The 14,879-nt window shown below is 43.2% G+C and overlaps 1 protein-coding gene across 4 annotated transcripts in view; it reads left to right on the top strand.

The window, feature by feature from the left end:
- Positions 1–14,877, top strand: part of LOC121983827 (beta-glucosidase BoGH3B-like) — a 19,652-nt gene extending 4,775 nt beyond the window's left edge. For 2 of the 4 annotated variants that reach the window (XM_042536470.1, XM_042536469.1), the window contains 9 exons: positions 12,017–12,125; positions 12,223–12,461; positions 12,535–12,739; positions 12,814–12,904; positions 12,978–13,123; positions 13,199–13,637; positions 13,716–13,898; positions 13,976–14,180; positions 14,251–14,877. In XM_042536470.1, coding sequence (XP_042392404.1) covers positions 12,230–12,461; positions 12,535–12,739; positions 12,814–12,904; positions 12,978–13,123; positions 13,199–13,637; positions 13,716–13,898; positions 13,976–14,180; positions 14,251–14,738 — 1,989 coding nt within the window. In that variant the 5' untranslated portion in view covers positions 12,017–12,125; positions 12,223–12,229 and the 3' untranslated portion in view covers positions 14,739–14,877. The remainder of the gene's footprint in view (positions 1–12,016; positions 12,126–12,222; positions 12,462–12,534; positions 12,740–12,813; positions 12,905–12,977; positions 13,124–13,198; positions 13,638–13,715; positions 13,899–13,975; positions 14,181–14,250) is intronic. The other 2 variants (XM_042536472.1, XM_042536471.1) reach the window with 2 other exon arrangements.
- Positions 14,878–14,879: the final 2 nt, after the last annotated feature.

Genomic DNA, 14,879 nt, shown 5'->3' with positions numbered 1-14,879 from the left:
AATAAGAGAAGACACAGCCAGATATAGAGGAACTCACAAACCAGCAATAGAGAAATAGAGAAGCAGCAGCAAATAATAAACACTAGTCACACAACGTCAGAACAACAAACACCCATCATAGTCAGGAAACACGTGTTCGAGATAACCAAAAGATATCGCTATTGAAACCAAAACACATCTCGACACTAACTAAAAAACCCAGAAGCAGCATCCTAGTGATCATCACTGGAAGGAGGAGGGGGAGGAGCCTGGTATGTCAGATCCCAGCGCTGCAGCATCGCATATATATCTGCCTGACGCTGCTGAGAAGCAGTCCAATCCTGCCAGAACCCACGAAACTCCTGAAACCCCTGGCGTATTGTCTCCTCCAGCTGAGTCAATCGAGCCTCGACAGCCATAGGAGCTGGATTCGGCGCCAGTGCAGGAGCAGGTACGTCCGCCTCCTCCTCATTCGTCAGAATCATCCGCCGCCGAGCACGCCACACCATCTCCCCCTGGCGTCTCTCAATCCCTACAAGAGATAGCTGGCGGGCCCCGACCTGATCATAGTCCTTAGATAATTGATGTTGTTGACCCCTTATGACATCTATATGCCGAGATGCAAAGAAAGAAGTCAGGAGGTGGCAGTAAGGCATATACAGTCGCCATGCCGGAGATCAGCCCGCCGCCGCCGATCGGCACGATCAGCGTGTCGATGTCGGGCGCGTCCTCCAGCATTTCCAGCGCGACCGTGCCCTGGCCCGCGATCACCCGCGCATCGTCGAACGGGTGGATGAAGGTGAAGCCGCGTTCCGCCTCTGGGCAGACATGAGTGTGTCATCGAAGATACGCCGCAGAGGAGCTCGGGGGGCATTGAAGTAATACTGATGTATCACTTCAATCGACAAATGAGAGAATGAATCAGTGAAGGGCTCAACAACCGTCAGAAAACAAGTAAAGGAGCTATCAGAAGCCCGACACTCTAAGAAAGATCGAAGAATGCTGGGAGAGAACTCAATGTCGACACCACCTACACGAGACACCCATGCACGACCTCCGCTAGCACTAGGATGCAGATTGTTGTAGAATTCCTTACACAAATCCAGATTTACCATATGCATGCAATGCACTAACTTATCCAACCCAAAGTATAGAATAGTGTCCATGATATCTGGTACAATCTCAGTAAAGTAAGTCTGATTCAGATACCGACAGGGCATCATAGCGAAATCAGTGCTCGCGAACCGTTGTCGTGCGGCTTCGGAACGAAATCGATCCGCCGAGGGAACGGGAGCGGACTGCCGGGAGGTTCCCTCACCAGCCCTGCGTTTTTGCCTAACCCTAAATGTAGTAATGCAATGCATATGATCCAAATGCAGCCCCAAATGAAAAGAGCACAGCAAGAACAAACATAGAACAACAAAGTATTAGGGTTTAGATCACAACTGAACTTGAGGAAAACGTGCGAGAGGAATTACCTTCGTTCCATAGCTAAGAAGCAGTCGTGGTGAGCAAAGAGGGAAGAGGACTGTCGTTGAGAGACAGTAGGAGAAACAAAATGGGCAAAGAGGGAAGATAAGGGCAGATTGAGGAAGAAGATGAGGTTTAGGAGGCCGGAGAAGACAGGAGACGTCGACAAGCCGCGTCGGGGACGCAGGCGACAGCAGGCGGCAGAAGGAACTAGGGTTTCCATCGGGCCGCCTGCCGCGCGGATAAATATAAAAACGCGAGGACCAGACGACTGATGTACATATCAGTCGACTGGTACCTAAAACAGAAACATACAGAACCATTCTGTTCGAAAAATTTACTGTCACCAGTCGACTGGTATCTAAACCAGTCGACTGATACCAATATTAGCCCATTCTGACCCGAATTTCAGAAACTCGCTAATAATTCTACAGACTTCAAAAAAATCTCAAATTTTGCGGAGAGGTCTATTTGAATCATGGTTACTTGGGAAAAATATACAAAAAAATATGTCTATCACAGATCCCAAGATTGACACAAGTTTCAAAACTAGTTAGATTATGTAGTATATTCTTGAGTGAAAGTTCCAATTAGGACTTTCCTATAGTTGTTGTACCTATATTAGGACAAAGTTCCTTTCTTGCATGTGTTTATATGGTATGTTGCCATGTCAGCTTGAATTGCATACAATAGGGTATGATACTTGTATCTTTTAAGGAAATATCCAATCATGTTCAAAGAGTTATGTACACATTAATTTTGCACAAGCCTTCCCAATGATTAGTCCAATTAAGGATCAATGTGACTAGATGTCATTTTGGCTCACAATAATGCATCATAACTAACATGGTGAACCAAATGCAATTCCCTAATATCTCACATGATGTCTAAATACAAGCAAGTCAGCCTAGGTCTTTGTGAGATACATTCAAGTAAGTATTTAGCTTTTTAAATTTATGGCATCATGAAAAGCTAAATCTACTATTCTACAAGGCACAAACCAAGCTCTCTTCTAATAGAGACAAACTCCACTTCGGGTAAAGGTTTGGTAAAAATATCGGCAAGATTATATTTGGATTCAACATAAAGTAGTTCAATGTCTCCTCTTGCCACATGATCTCTAATGAAGTGGTGTTTTACCTCAATGTGCTTTGTTCTAGAGTGATGTACCGAATTTTTGGTTAAATTGATGGTGCTCACATTATCACATAAGACCTTGACCTTGGAATAATGGAGCTCATAATCCTCTAAGGTATGCATCATCCAAAGCAATTGGGCTACACAACCACCCATTGTCACATACTCGACCTCGGTTGTGGGAAATGTCACACAAGGTTGTTTTCGACTATTCCAACTTACAAGAGAAGGTCCAAGAAATTGACATCCATCGCTAGTACTCTTCTATCCAACTTGCAACCCGCATAATCGGAATCGGTATACCCAATTAAGTCAAAATTTTTAGTTTTAGGGTACCAAAGCCCCACATTTAGAGTGCTCTTGCTGTGTCTCAAAATTCTTTTTACCGCTACTAAATGTGACTCTTTAGCACAGGATTGGTATCTTGCACACATTCCTACCGCGAATAATATATCCGGTCGACTAGCGGTTAGGTATAGCAAACTACCAATCATGCTCCTATATTGCTTTAGATCCACTAATTTTCCTTCTTGATCACTATCTATCTTGGTGTTTGTCCCCATAGGGGTAGTTGCTCCTTTAGCATTTTCCAACCCAAATTTCTTGATAAGTTCTTTAGCGAATTTGGATTGGTAAACATAGGTTCCCTCATTAGTTTGTTTGACTTGTAATCCCAAAAAGAAACTCAATTCTCCAACTAGACTCATTTCAAACTCACTTTCCATGTGTTTGATAAAATCATGAAGAAGGTCATTATTTGTTGAGTCAAAAATGATGTTATCAACATAGACTTGGGCAACGAAAATGTCTCCATCTTTAGACTTTAAAAACAATGTTGGATCAATTGTTCCCCTCCTAAAGCCCTTAGAAATTAAAAAAGATGAAAGTCTCTCATACTAAGCCTGGGGAGCTTGTTTTAACCCATATAATGCTTTCTTAAGCTTATAAACATGGTTTAGGCAATCTATATTTTCAAATCCGGGTGGTTGCTCTACATAAACTTCTTCCTTAATGAACCCATTTAAGAAAGCCGATTTTACATCCATTTGGTGAAGTTTAAAACTCATGTAAGCGACATATCTTAATAATATTCGGATGGACTCTAATCGGGCTACCGGAGCATATGTTTCATCATAATCAAGTCTTTCTACTTGATTGAAACTCTTAGCTACCAACCTAGCCTTATTCCTAGTGACTCTCCCTTAATCATCCAACTTGTTTCTAAAGACCCATTTTGTTGTGACAATTGTACTATCATTTGGTCTTGGAACCAACTCCCATACATCACTTCTTTCAAATTGATTCAACTCTTCTTGCATTGCTAGAATTCAATCTGTATCAAGTAATGCGTCTCAATTGTTTTTGGTTCAAGTTGTGATATTAGAGCAATTTGACTAGTGTGATCTCTAAAGTATGATCTAGTCCTTACCCCTTGTGCAACATCTCCAACTATTTGATTAATAGGATGATCTTGATGATGCCTTAAGGTCCTTGAGGTAATCGAATCATCATCTTTGGAAGGGTCATTGTTTCTTTCATCATCCAACCATCTCTTCCTCCCCCTTGATCAATACCCCTAATTGTAGATTTTGCATTTCTTGAGTAATGGTTTGGTTATGTTCAATTATATCCTTGTCAATAGAGAACTTCCTAGGATAAGTTTTAGTGGATTCATCAAACTTAATATTTGATGATTCCTCAACGGTTTGAGTTCTTTTGTTGTATACTCTATATCCTCTACTAGTAGATGAGTATCCAACTAGAATTCCCTCATTGGACTTGACCTCAAATTTTCCTAAGTCATCTTTGGTGTTAAGCATATAAACCTTACAACCAAAGACTTTAAAATAGTGAATTGTAGGAATTTTGCTATTCCATAATTCAAAAAGTGTTTTCCCTAAAAACTTGTGAATCAAGACATGATTTTGAATGTAACAAGCGGTATTAACCGCTTCGGCCCACAAGTAGCTTGGTAAGGAGCATGCATTGAGTATGGTTCTAGTCGCATCTTGTAAAGCTCGATTCTTCCTCTCCACTACACCATTTTGTTGAGGTGTTCTTGGACAAGAGAATTCATGCTTGTAGCCATTTTCTAGACAAAACTTAGAAAAGTTCAAATTCTCAAACTCTCCACTATGATCACTCCTAATTCTATCAATTTTGAGGTTCTTTTCGTTTTCTACCCTCTTGGTAAATCCCATAAGTGTTTCTAAAGTTTCTCCCTTATGTTTCAAGAAATAAACCCAAGAATATCTAGAGTAATCATCTACTATCACCAAACAATATTTGTTACCTACCAAAGAAGGTGTTCTATGACAATCAAAAAGATCTAAATACAATAATTCTAACGGTAATGAAGTGCTAGTTAAGGTTTTACCTTTGTGTGATGACCTTGATTGCTTACCCTCTTGGCATGCATCGCACAATTTGTCCTTGATGTACTTGATCTTTGGTAGTCCCTTTACTAGATCCATCTTGGCTACCTTGGCTATGTTTCTCATGTTAATATGTCCAAGTCTTCTATGCCATAACCATCCTTCGTCTTTTTTTGATATCAAACACTTAATAGGAGGATTAGAAGCATATGAAAGATCAATATAATAAAGATTTGCTTTTCTAAATCCTTTTAACACAACATTCTCAAGATTTTTGTGCTTAGCTAAACATTTATCGGGATGAAACTCCACATTATATCCGGCATCACATAATTGGCTAACACTAAGCAAATTAAACCCCATACTTTTAACCAATAGGACTTTATGAATGGTAATTTTAGATAATACCTCAATTGTACCTTTACCTATAATCTTGAGCTTTCCACTATTCTCAAATGATACCGTTCCCTTCTTTATATAATTTATTGTAGAGAACTTGCTCACATCACCGGTCATATGTCTTGAGCAACCGCTATCCACAATCCACATACTTGCATCCTTCTTCTCCTCTACCTAAGAAACATAAAACACACAACTCTTTGGTACCCATGTACTAGATTCGGAAATATCATTCAAATATTTCTTAGGCACCCAAGCTTGTTTTACCTTCCCTTTAAGATTTTTCGTAACTTTGTTCCTAAGTGCATCATTTCTAGTACCATTGATTAGAGACATATATGCAACTTCCTTTTCCTTAGGTCTATATCCTATTCCGGCTTTGTTGTAAACGGCTCTTTGATCTCTAATGATCATATCTAGATACTTGGATCCATTTGTGAATTTTTCTAAACATGCTCTTAATTCAATCACATCATTCTTCAATTTCTCATTTTCTTCCTTGAGCACATTTGACTCACTAGACATGCATGCATCAACTTTAATGGTCCTAAGCTTTCCCTTCAAGGTTTTTACCTTAGATTGTGATTTGACAAAAGCATTTTTGAGGTGAGCAATAGTTTTATAGAGAAATTCTACTTTGGGAGATTCTTTTACCTCATCATCATCACTTGACGATGATTCCTCACTTGATGACTCTTCATTTGATGAATCCTCTTCACTTGACACTTCTTCTTGACTTGACTCTTTTTTGTCATTTTCAAAAGCCATAAATGCCATATGTCGAGTAACATGGCATAGCTCATCTTCATCCAATGAGTTAATGCTTGGTGTATCCCATGTAGCTTGAGCCACCATGGCTTCCTTCTTCTTTTTCTCCTTCTTCTTCTCCTTTTCTTCTTTCTTCTTTAATTCCGGGCAATTTGGCTTGATGTGTCCTTTCTTATTACATCCATAACAAATGACATTAGTGTTAAAACTTGAACTTTGATTACTTCTACCTTTTGAGGGTTGGAACATTCTCTTCACATCCTTCCTTGTGAATTTCCTTGATCTTCCCATCATCTTCTTGACATAATGTGCCACTTCACTTGTTGACATTTCATCATCACTATCTGATGATTCTTGCTCGGATTCGGATGATGAGGATTCCACCTTCTTTTCTTTCTTCTTTTTCTTTTTCTTCTTTTCTACAATAAGAGTCATACCTTTCTCTTTTGAAACCACATTAGCTTGTTCATGGAGTTCAAACTCACAAAATAATTCATCAAGCTTAACTAAAGAATGATCTCTAGAAACCTTATAAGCATCAACCATTGATGCCCATAAGGTGGTTTTAGGAAAGGATTGGAGAACATACCTTACTAAGTCTTGATTGTCAATTTTCTCACCTATTACATGAAGTCCATTCACTATCTCCTTGAATCTACCGTGCATTTGACTCACGGTATCATTGGTCTTCATAGTGAAAGTTTGAAGTTGCCCCAACAAGAGATCCCTCTTGGCTCTCCTTGATTCGCTTGATCCTTCATTTAACTCAATGAGTTTTTCCCAAAGCTCTTTGGCGGAGTTGAATGGTCCTACTTTGCTTAGTTGCTCCTTTGAGAGCCCACATTGTAGGGTTGTTGTGGTCTTTGCATTTGCTTGGGCCTTCTTTGCCATCTCTTTTGTCCAATCCTTGGTTGAAAGAGGATCTCCTGATCCATCCTTTGGCATCTCGAATCCATCTACAATACTAAACCAATTTTCAATGTCATTCATTAAATAATACTCCATCCTACCCTTCCAATATGCAAAGTCGTCGCCCTCAAAGAAGGGTGGCCTTGCGGTGCTATATCCCTCTTGAAATGCCATTTTGATGCTTCGGTTGACGGTGAGGTCTTCCGATGTGAACTTGGCTCTGATACCAATTGATAGGACCTTTGCTATTGGATAGAGGGGGGGGGGTGAATAGCCTTTCTTCGATTTTTCCTACAATCTTGTTAGCAGAAGCAAATAGAGATAAAGAAAATACAAGAAAACAAGAGAACAATGCTAACTCCTTGGTTTACTTGGTCTCCACCTCCTTGAGGTGACTAATCCAAGGCACACACCCACACAATCAAACTCCACTATAAACTTCTCCTTTTCGAATCACAATCGAAGGTGGAGAAACCCTTGCACAATTTCCTCTTCCTCTTTACAAACTGAAGATTAGGATCAGAAGGAAGAGAGTGAATATCTGTAGACTTGAAGATCACTTGATGAGCACTTTATCAGTTTTTGAACAGTAGTTCTTTCTTCAAGCTCTAACAGTAGCTTTTATAGTTTTCCCGACATCAGTCGACTGATATACATATCAGTCGACTGATGGACTTCAACGGCACTAAAGATTTGATGAGATTTTGAGCCGCCACTTCATAACGGTCATCTACCAGTCGACTGCTACAGTACCAGTCGACTGGTGCTTGACTCCAATCTGTCTGCCGACCTTCTGTTGATTCTGTGTGTGGGTATCAGTCGACTGGTACCTTATATCTTTGAAATTTATAGCAAACGTACAGCTTCAGATATACATTATTTTATACACTTGAATTACTTCCTTAGCTTAGACTTCATACCTCCAAGCACCTTCCCTCAGCCTTGCGCCCTTAGGATGCTTCCGTCTCCATGACTCCTCATCCTTGCGCTTGCCTTCAAGGGCTACCTTTGGCTTTTTCATGTCTCTATTATGCCAATAGATCGTGCCTCCGGAACCTTCCTTGCCAAATCTTCATACTTGGTCTTCTCTTCATATCTGCTCACTCAATACTTATGTTAGGTCACAATTAATGCCCAACTTAAACTAATTTAATCAAACATCAACAATGAGTAATGTCTTGAGGAAGATTGCTCCAACAAACTGTACTTCGTGTATTTGTGCGGCCTCCAGCAGTTTCTCTATTTCCGCTCGGATGATCTGATTTTGCTCCAAGCTGAAGTCTCGCTTCTTTTGTTTCGTCGGCCTGGCGTTCGATCGGACGTGTAACTTGTGCTGCGCTATGGTAGGTGAAATGCCCAAGAGCTCGTGCGTCGCCCACGCGAACACATCATGGTTTTGCCTAAGATAGACAACCAGCTCCTTTTCTACAGTTAGGTCAGCGACTATGAAAGTGGTAACCTTCGATTGGGTAGGGTGGGCTTGAACCTCCTTTTTGTCGTAGACCAATGCGTGAGACTCCTCCAAGATTGCATTTACATCTAGCCAACGGGTCTTCCGAGCGGCCTTCGACTTGGTTTTGACCATCTCGGCATAGCATCGTCGAGCACCCCGTTGATCGGCCTTTACCTCCCCGATCGAGTTTTTGACGGAGAACGTAATCTTTTGACAAAAGGTGGAGACGACCGCCCGGAATTTATTTAGCACTAGTTGACCAAGTATGACGTTGTAGGCAGACGGGGCATCCACCACAATGGAATTTGTTGTCCTTGTCCTCGTGAGTGGTTCCTCTTTGAGGGATGTGGCTAACTGCACTTGGTCAATCGGCAATACTTCGTTGTCGGTGACCCCATATAAGGGAGTCATCATCGGCTGCAACTCCCTCCGATTGATTTGTAGTTGATCGAACTTCTTTTTGAAAATAATATTTACTGAGCTACCTGTGTCTACGAAAGTACAATGAATATTGTAGTTAGCGATTGCCGCTTTGATGATCAAGACGTCTCATGAGGGACCTTTACTCCAAGTCTCGAAGACCGAAACTGATCTCTGGTCCTTCAGCTGCTACTTTACTGCACCCGATGACGTGGATTTCCAAGCGCCGGGCGTGTGACTTCTGGGCACGGTTGGAGTCGCCATTGGTCGGGCTGCTTGCGATCATTCCTATATAGCCTCGAGTGGCATTATAGTGATTCTCCTCTTCCCGAGCTGTGGCCTTGGTCGCTCAGTTGATGGCGATGCTCTTTAGTCCTGGTTTAACCGTCGATGTTCCTTATCCAATGGCCTTCTTTCTTCACGCCACCCTCCTAATTGGCTATAGTGGTGTCGGTCAGGAGATGGGGACCGTAAATGTCATCTTGGTGAGGCCGCTCGGCAAGGCTTTGGCTTGAGACTATAGCAGTATCTGGTGGTGTGTCACTACTCGATGAAAAGAGCAAACGACTGGCATTTATTGTTGTCTTCCATTGAATCTTGCCCGCTTGGCTTCCATATGCTGGATCGCATGGGTTTAGGGCTCTGGCTGTGGCTATGCTACTCATGCTCCAGGAAAGTGGCGAGCTCAGGGATCACTTCCCTCCTTCGAACTGTTTGGGCTTCCTCGAAATTAATGTATTCGATAACCCGCCTGAGCAGATGATCGAAGTCTTTGGGGGGGCCTCCAGATGAGTGAGCGGAAGAATTTACCCTTTTAAAGCCCTTGTGAGAACGAACCCACAAGGATCTTCGGAGTGGCTGATGGGATTTCCATAGCCACTCAGTTAAATCTCTTGATATATGCCCATAGTGCTTCCTTGGGCCCCTGCTTGACCACGAACAGATTAACATTCATTTTCTGATAGCGGCGATTTGCTTGCGAAGTGTTGCAAGAAAGCCACTTGAAAATCTTTAAAACTACATACGGATCCAATCGGCAATCGCCGGAACCACCTCTGGGCCGATCCGGAGAGCGTTGTGAGGAACTCTCGACTCCGTCAGTGTACTGATGGAACGTGGCCATGTTGTCGAACTTGATCAGATGATTCTCCTAGTCGGTTGCCCCCGTGTACTCTCCGATCGTCAATTATGCGTAATGTCATAGTAGTTAGTCGTCCAGGTTCCCTTGAGAGAACTGTCTATTTATCCATTCAAGAGATTCATCGAGTCTTGGTGCTTTACCCTTCCGTTCGTCCTAGATAGGCGCATCATCCGAGGAGGATCCATGTGCTCTATCCGCTCGGCCTTGTTCCTCCGAACGGGTGCGGAACAATGCTTGGTGATACGGAATGGGTGCATTCAGTATATCTTCGAATGTGCCGGTTGGCTTGTTGTGGGGATTGCGAGCGACGTGATTTTCTGCTTAGCCTTTATATTTTGCTGCTTGTTTGTCGCCGACATCACGAGCTCGTCCGCTTGACAGTCGACCTCCGCCTACCCCTGTTCCTACATCTTTGCAGCTCACGCTTGTATCAACATGTCCAACACTTCTTGCGTCAACGTTACGGTGGTGAGTCGTTCAACGTCTTCCATCTTCGCGTTTCGGATTTAAGTAAGATTCCCATAGACGGCGCCAAATATGATCCTGTTCAAAATTGGTGAAGATGAAAGTCGAGGATGTGACTTCGAAGTTGGCGTGACGAAGACTCCACGTGACCCTACAACACAAGCATCAGTGCTAGGCCAAGAAGGGGTTCCCGGCATTGGCCCTCCAGTGCCCAAGTCAGTTTCCGACGAGAAGCAAAGTGGAGAAATGTAGCTAAAACGTGTAGACAATGAAGTTGCGCATACCTCCGCCTGTAGATGAGAACCCTTTTATATAGTGCCACTGTAGAGTAGGGGTGTCAATTCGGGTGGGTCGGTTCGAGCTTGGTCGGGTTGAGTTTTTTTTTTTTTTTAACCCAACCCGAACCTGACCCGAACCCGAGTTCAACCCAAAACACCTCAACCCGAACCCGACCAACCCGATCAACCCGAACCTGACCCATATAATCCGAAAATCCGATTAAAAACGATTTTTTGGGGTTATTTTTCCTATAATTCTTCACTTTTATCTCAATACTCCATCATTATCATACAAGCATGATATTAATATACATAAAAACATCTAAATCTTTAAAATAAAATTTGATTTAACCCCAAAAAAACCCACAAAATCCTATATTTAAGTCAACCCGGGTCAACCCGAACCCGATCCGACCCAACCCGAAATTTTTTTACTCTAACCCTCCAACCCGAACCCGACCGGAACCCGAAAATGCCCAAACCGAACTTGATTTTTTTCAGGTCGACTCGGGTTGGGTCGTCGGGTCGGGTTCATTTTTGACACCCCTACTGTAGAGTCTATGTACACATCTCAAAGCGCAGGCACATTTTCCTAGGTGTCCTAGGAAAAGACAAGTCGAACAGTGTCCCTGACACGATTTCTTAAGTAGTCATGCAACTCTCTGATGTGACAACGTGGAAGCTTATAAAGTACGATTGTCTGCTAGACATATCCTGTTGTCAGCGGCGCAAACTCCCAAAAGGATATGATAGGATATTTGGTGGGACCATGCGCGGCCGGCCGACATTCGCTCGGCCAGGCTACCCCGCTCGATAGTGTCCATTGGGTCTACCGGCTCGTCCCTTTCCTTGCTCCCTGACCATCGTCGATTATCCCTGTGACCGGCAATAGAGCCCAGTCAACGAATCGATTGTTGTTTAGCTACCTCCAATCGGAGGGCCATTTTACCCGTCCTGGGAGAGCCCGACTCACTTGCCATCTAAGTTGTTACTATCCACTCGGCCATATCCGGTCCGCTCGGCCATATCCGGTCCGCTCGGCCGATTCGGATACCCTGCCTCACTTTAAGTTTCATGTCAACCGGTCTTCCTTACTTTGATATATCTTTAGTGGACGCTTAATCATTACTGGATGATAATGTCTTCATTGTTTCATATTCAATAACTTTGTTTTTATTTTATAAAAATATAAAGCAAAAATTAATTCGAGGATAATCTTCAGATTTCCAGATATCATCATCATCGCGCATTTCCAGGAAGAATTTTCTTAACTTTTGGGGCAATTCTCTATAAATCTTGCTGCGCGAGCCGCCTTCGTCACTGAGCCAAAAGTATGATTTCTTTTATCTTAAAAAGATTGTTTTTGTTTTTTTTCTTCTTTTCTTTTGCATTTCGCATTCTGTTTCTGATGATCGATCATGTCTGTAGATTGAACATGGAATCGATGCTACGGAAACTGCTGCTTCTGTTAACGATATCAATCTGCTGGGCGACAACAGGAGCAGCAGCAGCAGAAGAGTACGTGAAATACAGGGATCCAAAGCAGCCACTGGGCGCTCGAATCAAGGACTTGCTCCGCCGCATGACTCTCGCTGAAAAGATCGGCCAGATGTCCCAGATCGACAGGCAAGTCGCAACCCCGGACGTCATCCAGACTAACTTCATCGGTATTTATCGATCCCTCCTCCCCCGACAGTGATTCGTTCGACATCATCCAACTAATTAACTAACTTTGTTCAGGAAGCGTCCTGAGCGGAGGCGGCAGTGTGCCAAAGCCCCAGGCTTCTGCCTGGGAATGGGCAGCGATGGTGAACGACATGCAGAAGGCTGCTCTCTCCACCCGTTTAGGCATCCCAATCATCTACGGTATCGATGCTGTTCATGGGCACAACAATGTCTATGGAGCCACCATTTTCCCCCACAATGTTGGGCTCGGTGCCACTCGGTGCGATCATCCATCGATCCATCTGCCAATCACTGAAGATGAAACTGAAACTGAACTTTACTGAAAATTTTCAGGGATCCTGAACTGGTGAAGAGAATTGGTGCTGCTACTGCTCTGGAAGTTAGAGCCACAGGGATTTCCTATGTCTTCGCACCATGCATTGCGGTAAGACTGCCCGTAACGGATTGAATGCCAATCCAAAAGATACATAGAAGGTTGAACTGTTTCAGTTAATCAGGTCTGCAGAGATCCAAGATGGGGCCGCTGCTATGAGAGCTACAGCGAAGATCCAAAGCTTGTTCAGCAAATGACTGAGATCGTCTCTGGCTTGCAAGGAGATATTCCTCAGAATTCTCGCAAAGGAGTCCCCTTTGTCGCTGGAAAGTAAGACAGTCGAATCTAGACGATGACGTACGACGACATGTCTGACAGCAGTTTTGATTGAATTTTCTGCTGCAGGAGGAATGTTGCTGCCTGTGCAAAGCACTACGTCGGTGACGGTGGCACACACGACGGGATCAATGAAAACGACACCATCATCAGCCGTCACGGACTGCTCAGCATCCACATGCCTCCTTACGACAACGCCATCATCAAGGGCGTCTCCACTGTCATGGTCTCCTACTCGAGCTGGAACAGGGTGAAGATGCATGCAAATCGCTATCTGGTCACTGAATTCCTCAAGCACACACTTCATTTCAGGGTCTGTTCGGCTTCCACTTCTTCCAACACGAAGAAGAATCATAGCTTGTTTGAATTGGTAATTGAACATATTACAATTGTTGTTAAACAGGGATTTGTGATCTCAGATTGGCAAGGTATTGATAGAATAACCACGCCACCAGATGCTAATTACACATATTCTGTAGAAGCTGGGATCCGAGCAGGCATTGATATGGTCTATGTCTTGCTTTCTCTTGAATGATTGTAACTTTTCCCTTGATCTTACAACTAATTCATGCGTGTTGTTTTGCAGGTGATGATCCCACTTGCATACCAAGATTTCATTAGTAACCTGACCTACTTGGTGGAGAAGAATGTGATCCCAATGAGCAGAATTGATGATGCTGTGAAAAGAATTCTGAGAGTCAAGTTCACTGTAGGACTCTTTGAGAACCCTTTTTCAGACCCTAGTCTGGCTGATCAGCTTGGAAGCAAGGTTGCCATCCCCTCATCTTTGACTTCACAATTCGCTAAAAAATTGTTTAGAATCATAATATTCTTCTTCTTCGGTAGGAACACCGCGAATTGGCTAGGGAAGCTGTAAGGAAATCACTTGTGCTGTTGAAGAATGGCAAGGTTGCCAATGAGCCATTGCTCCCACTTCCTAAGAAGGCTAGCAAGATCCTTGTCGCCGGAAGCCATGCCGATAACTTGGGTTACCAGTGTGGAGGGTGGACTATTACTTGGCAAGGCCTAAGTGGCAACAACAATACAATTGGTAACTAAATCATTCAACAACCACACTGTATACCATTGAACATAACTTTTGGCTACACAATTGAACACAGGTACCCCTATTCTCAATGCAATCCAGTCAACTGTCGATCCTAGTACTCAGATCATCTTTTCCGAGAACCCCGATCCTGACTTTGTGAAGAACGGCGCATTTGAGTACGCGATCGTTGCGATAGGAGAGGATCCATATGCAGAAACAGATGGGGACAATCTGAATCTGACTATTCCAGCTCCTGGAGTCAGTGTGATTCAGAATGTGTGCAGCAGTGTCAAATGTGTTGTGCTTGTGATCTCAGGAAGGCCATTGGTGATCGAACCATATATCGAACAAATTGATGCACTTGTCGCGGCCTGGCTGCCCGGTACAGAAGGCCAAGGTGTGGCAGATGTGCTCTTCGGTGACTATGGTTTCTCCGGCAAGCTGCCAAGGACATGGTTCAAGTCTGTGGACCAGCTGCCTATGAATGTTGGTGACCAACACTATGATCCCCTCTTCCCCTATGGGTTCGGCCTTAGGACCGAGCCAGCTAATGCGAAGTAGTGGGACTTGGATCGATGGTAGGAACAAAATTTTTGATTATATCCTAGAATAGCTTAGTTCTTTTGTCTTCTCTTATTGATTCAATAAAAGCTGTAACTTCATTGGAATATTGATTCAATGCTCTAGTTGGTTTCGATGATG

Source organism: Zingiber officinale, chromosome 5B (assembly GCF_018446385.1).
Source record: "Zingiber officinale cultivar Zhangliang chromosome 5B, Zo_v1.1, whole genome shotgun sequence".
Taxonomy (NCBI): Eukaryota; Viridiplantae; Streptophyta; class Magnoliopsida; order Zingiberales; family Zingiberaceae; genus Zingiber; species Zingiber officinale.
Note: the sequence above shows the minus strand (reverse complement) of the source record. Positions and strands in the feature narration are given on the sequence as shown.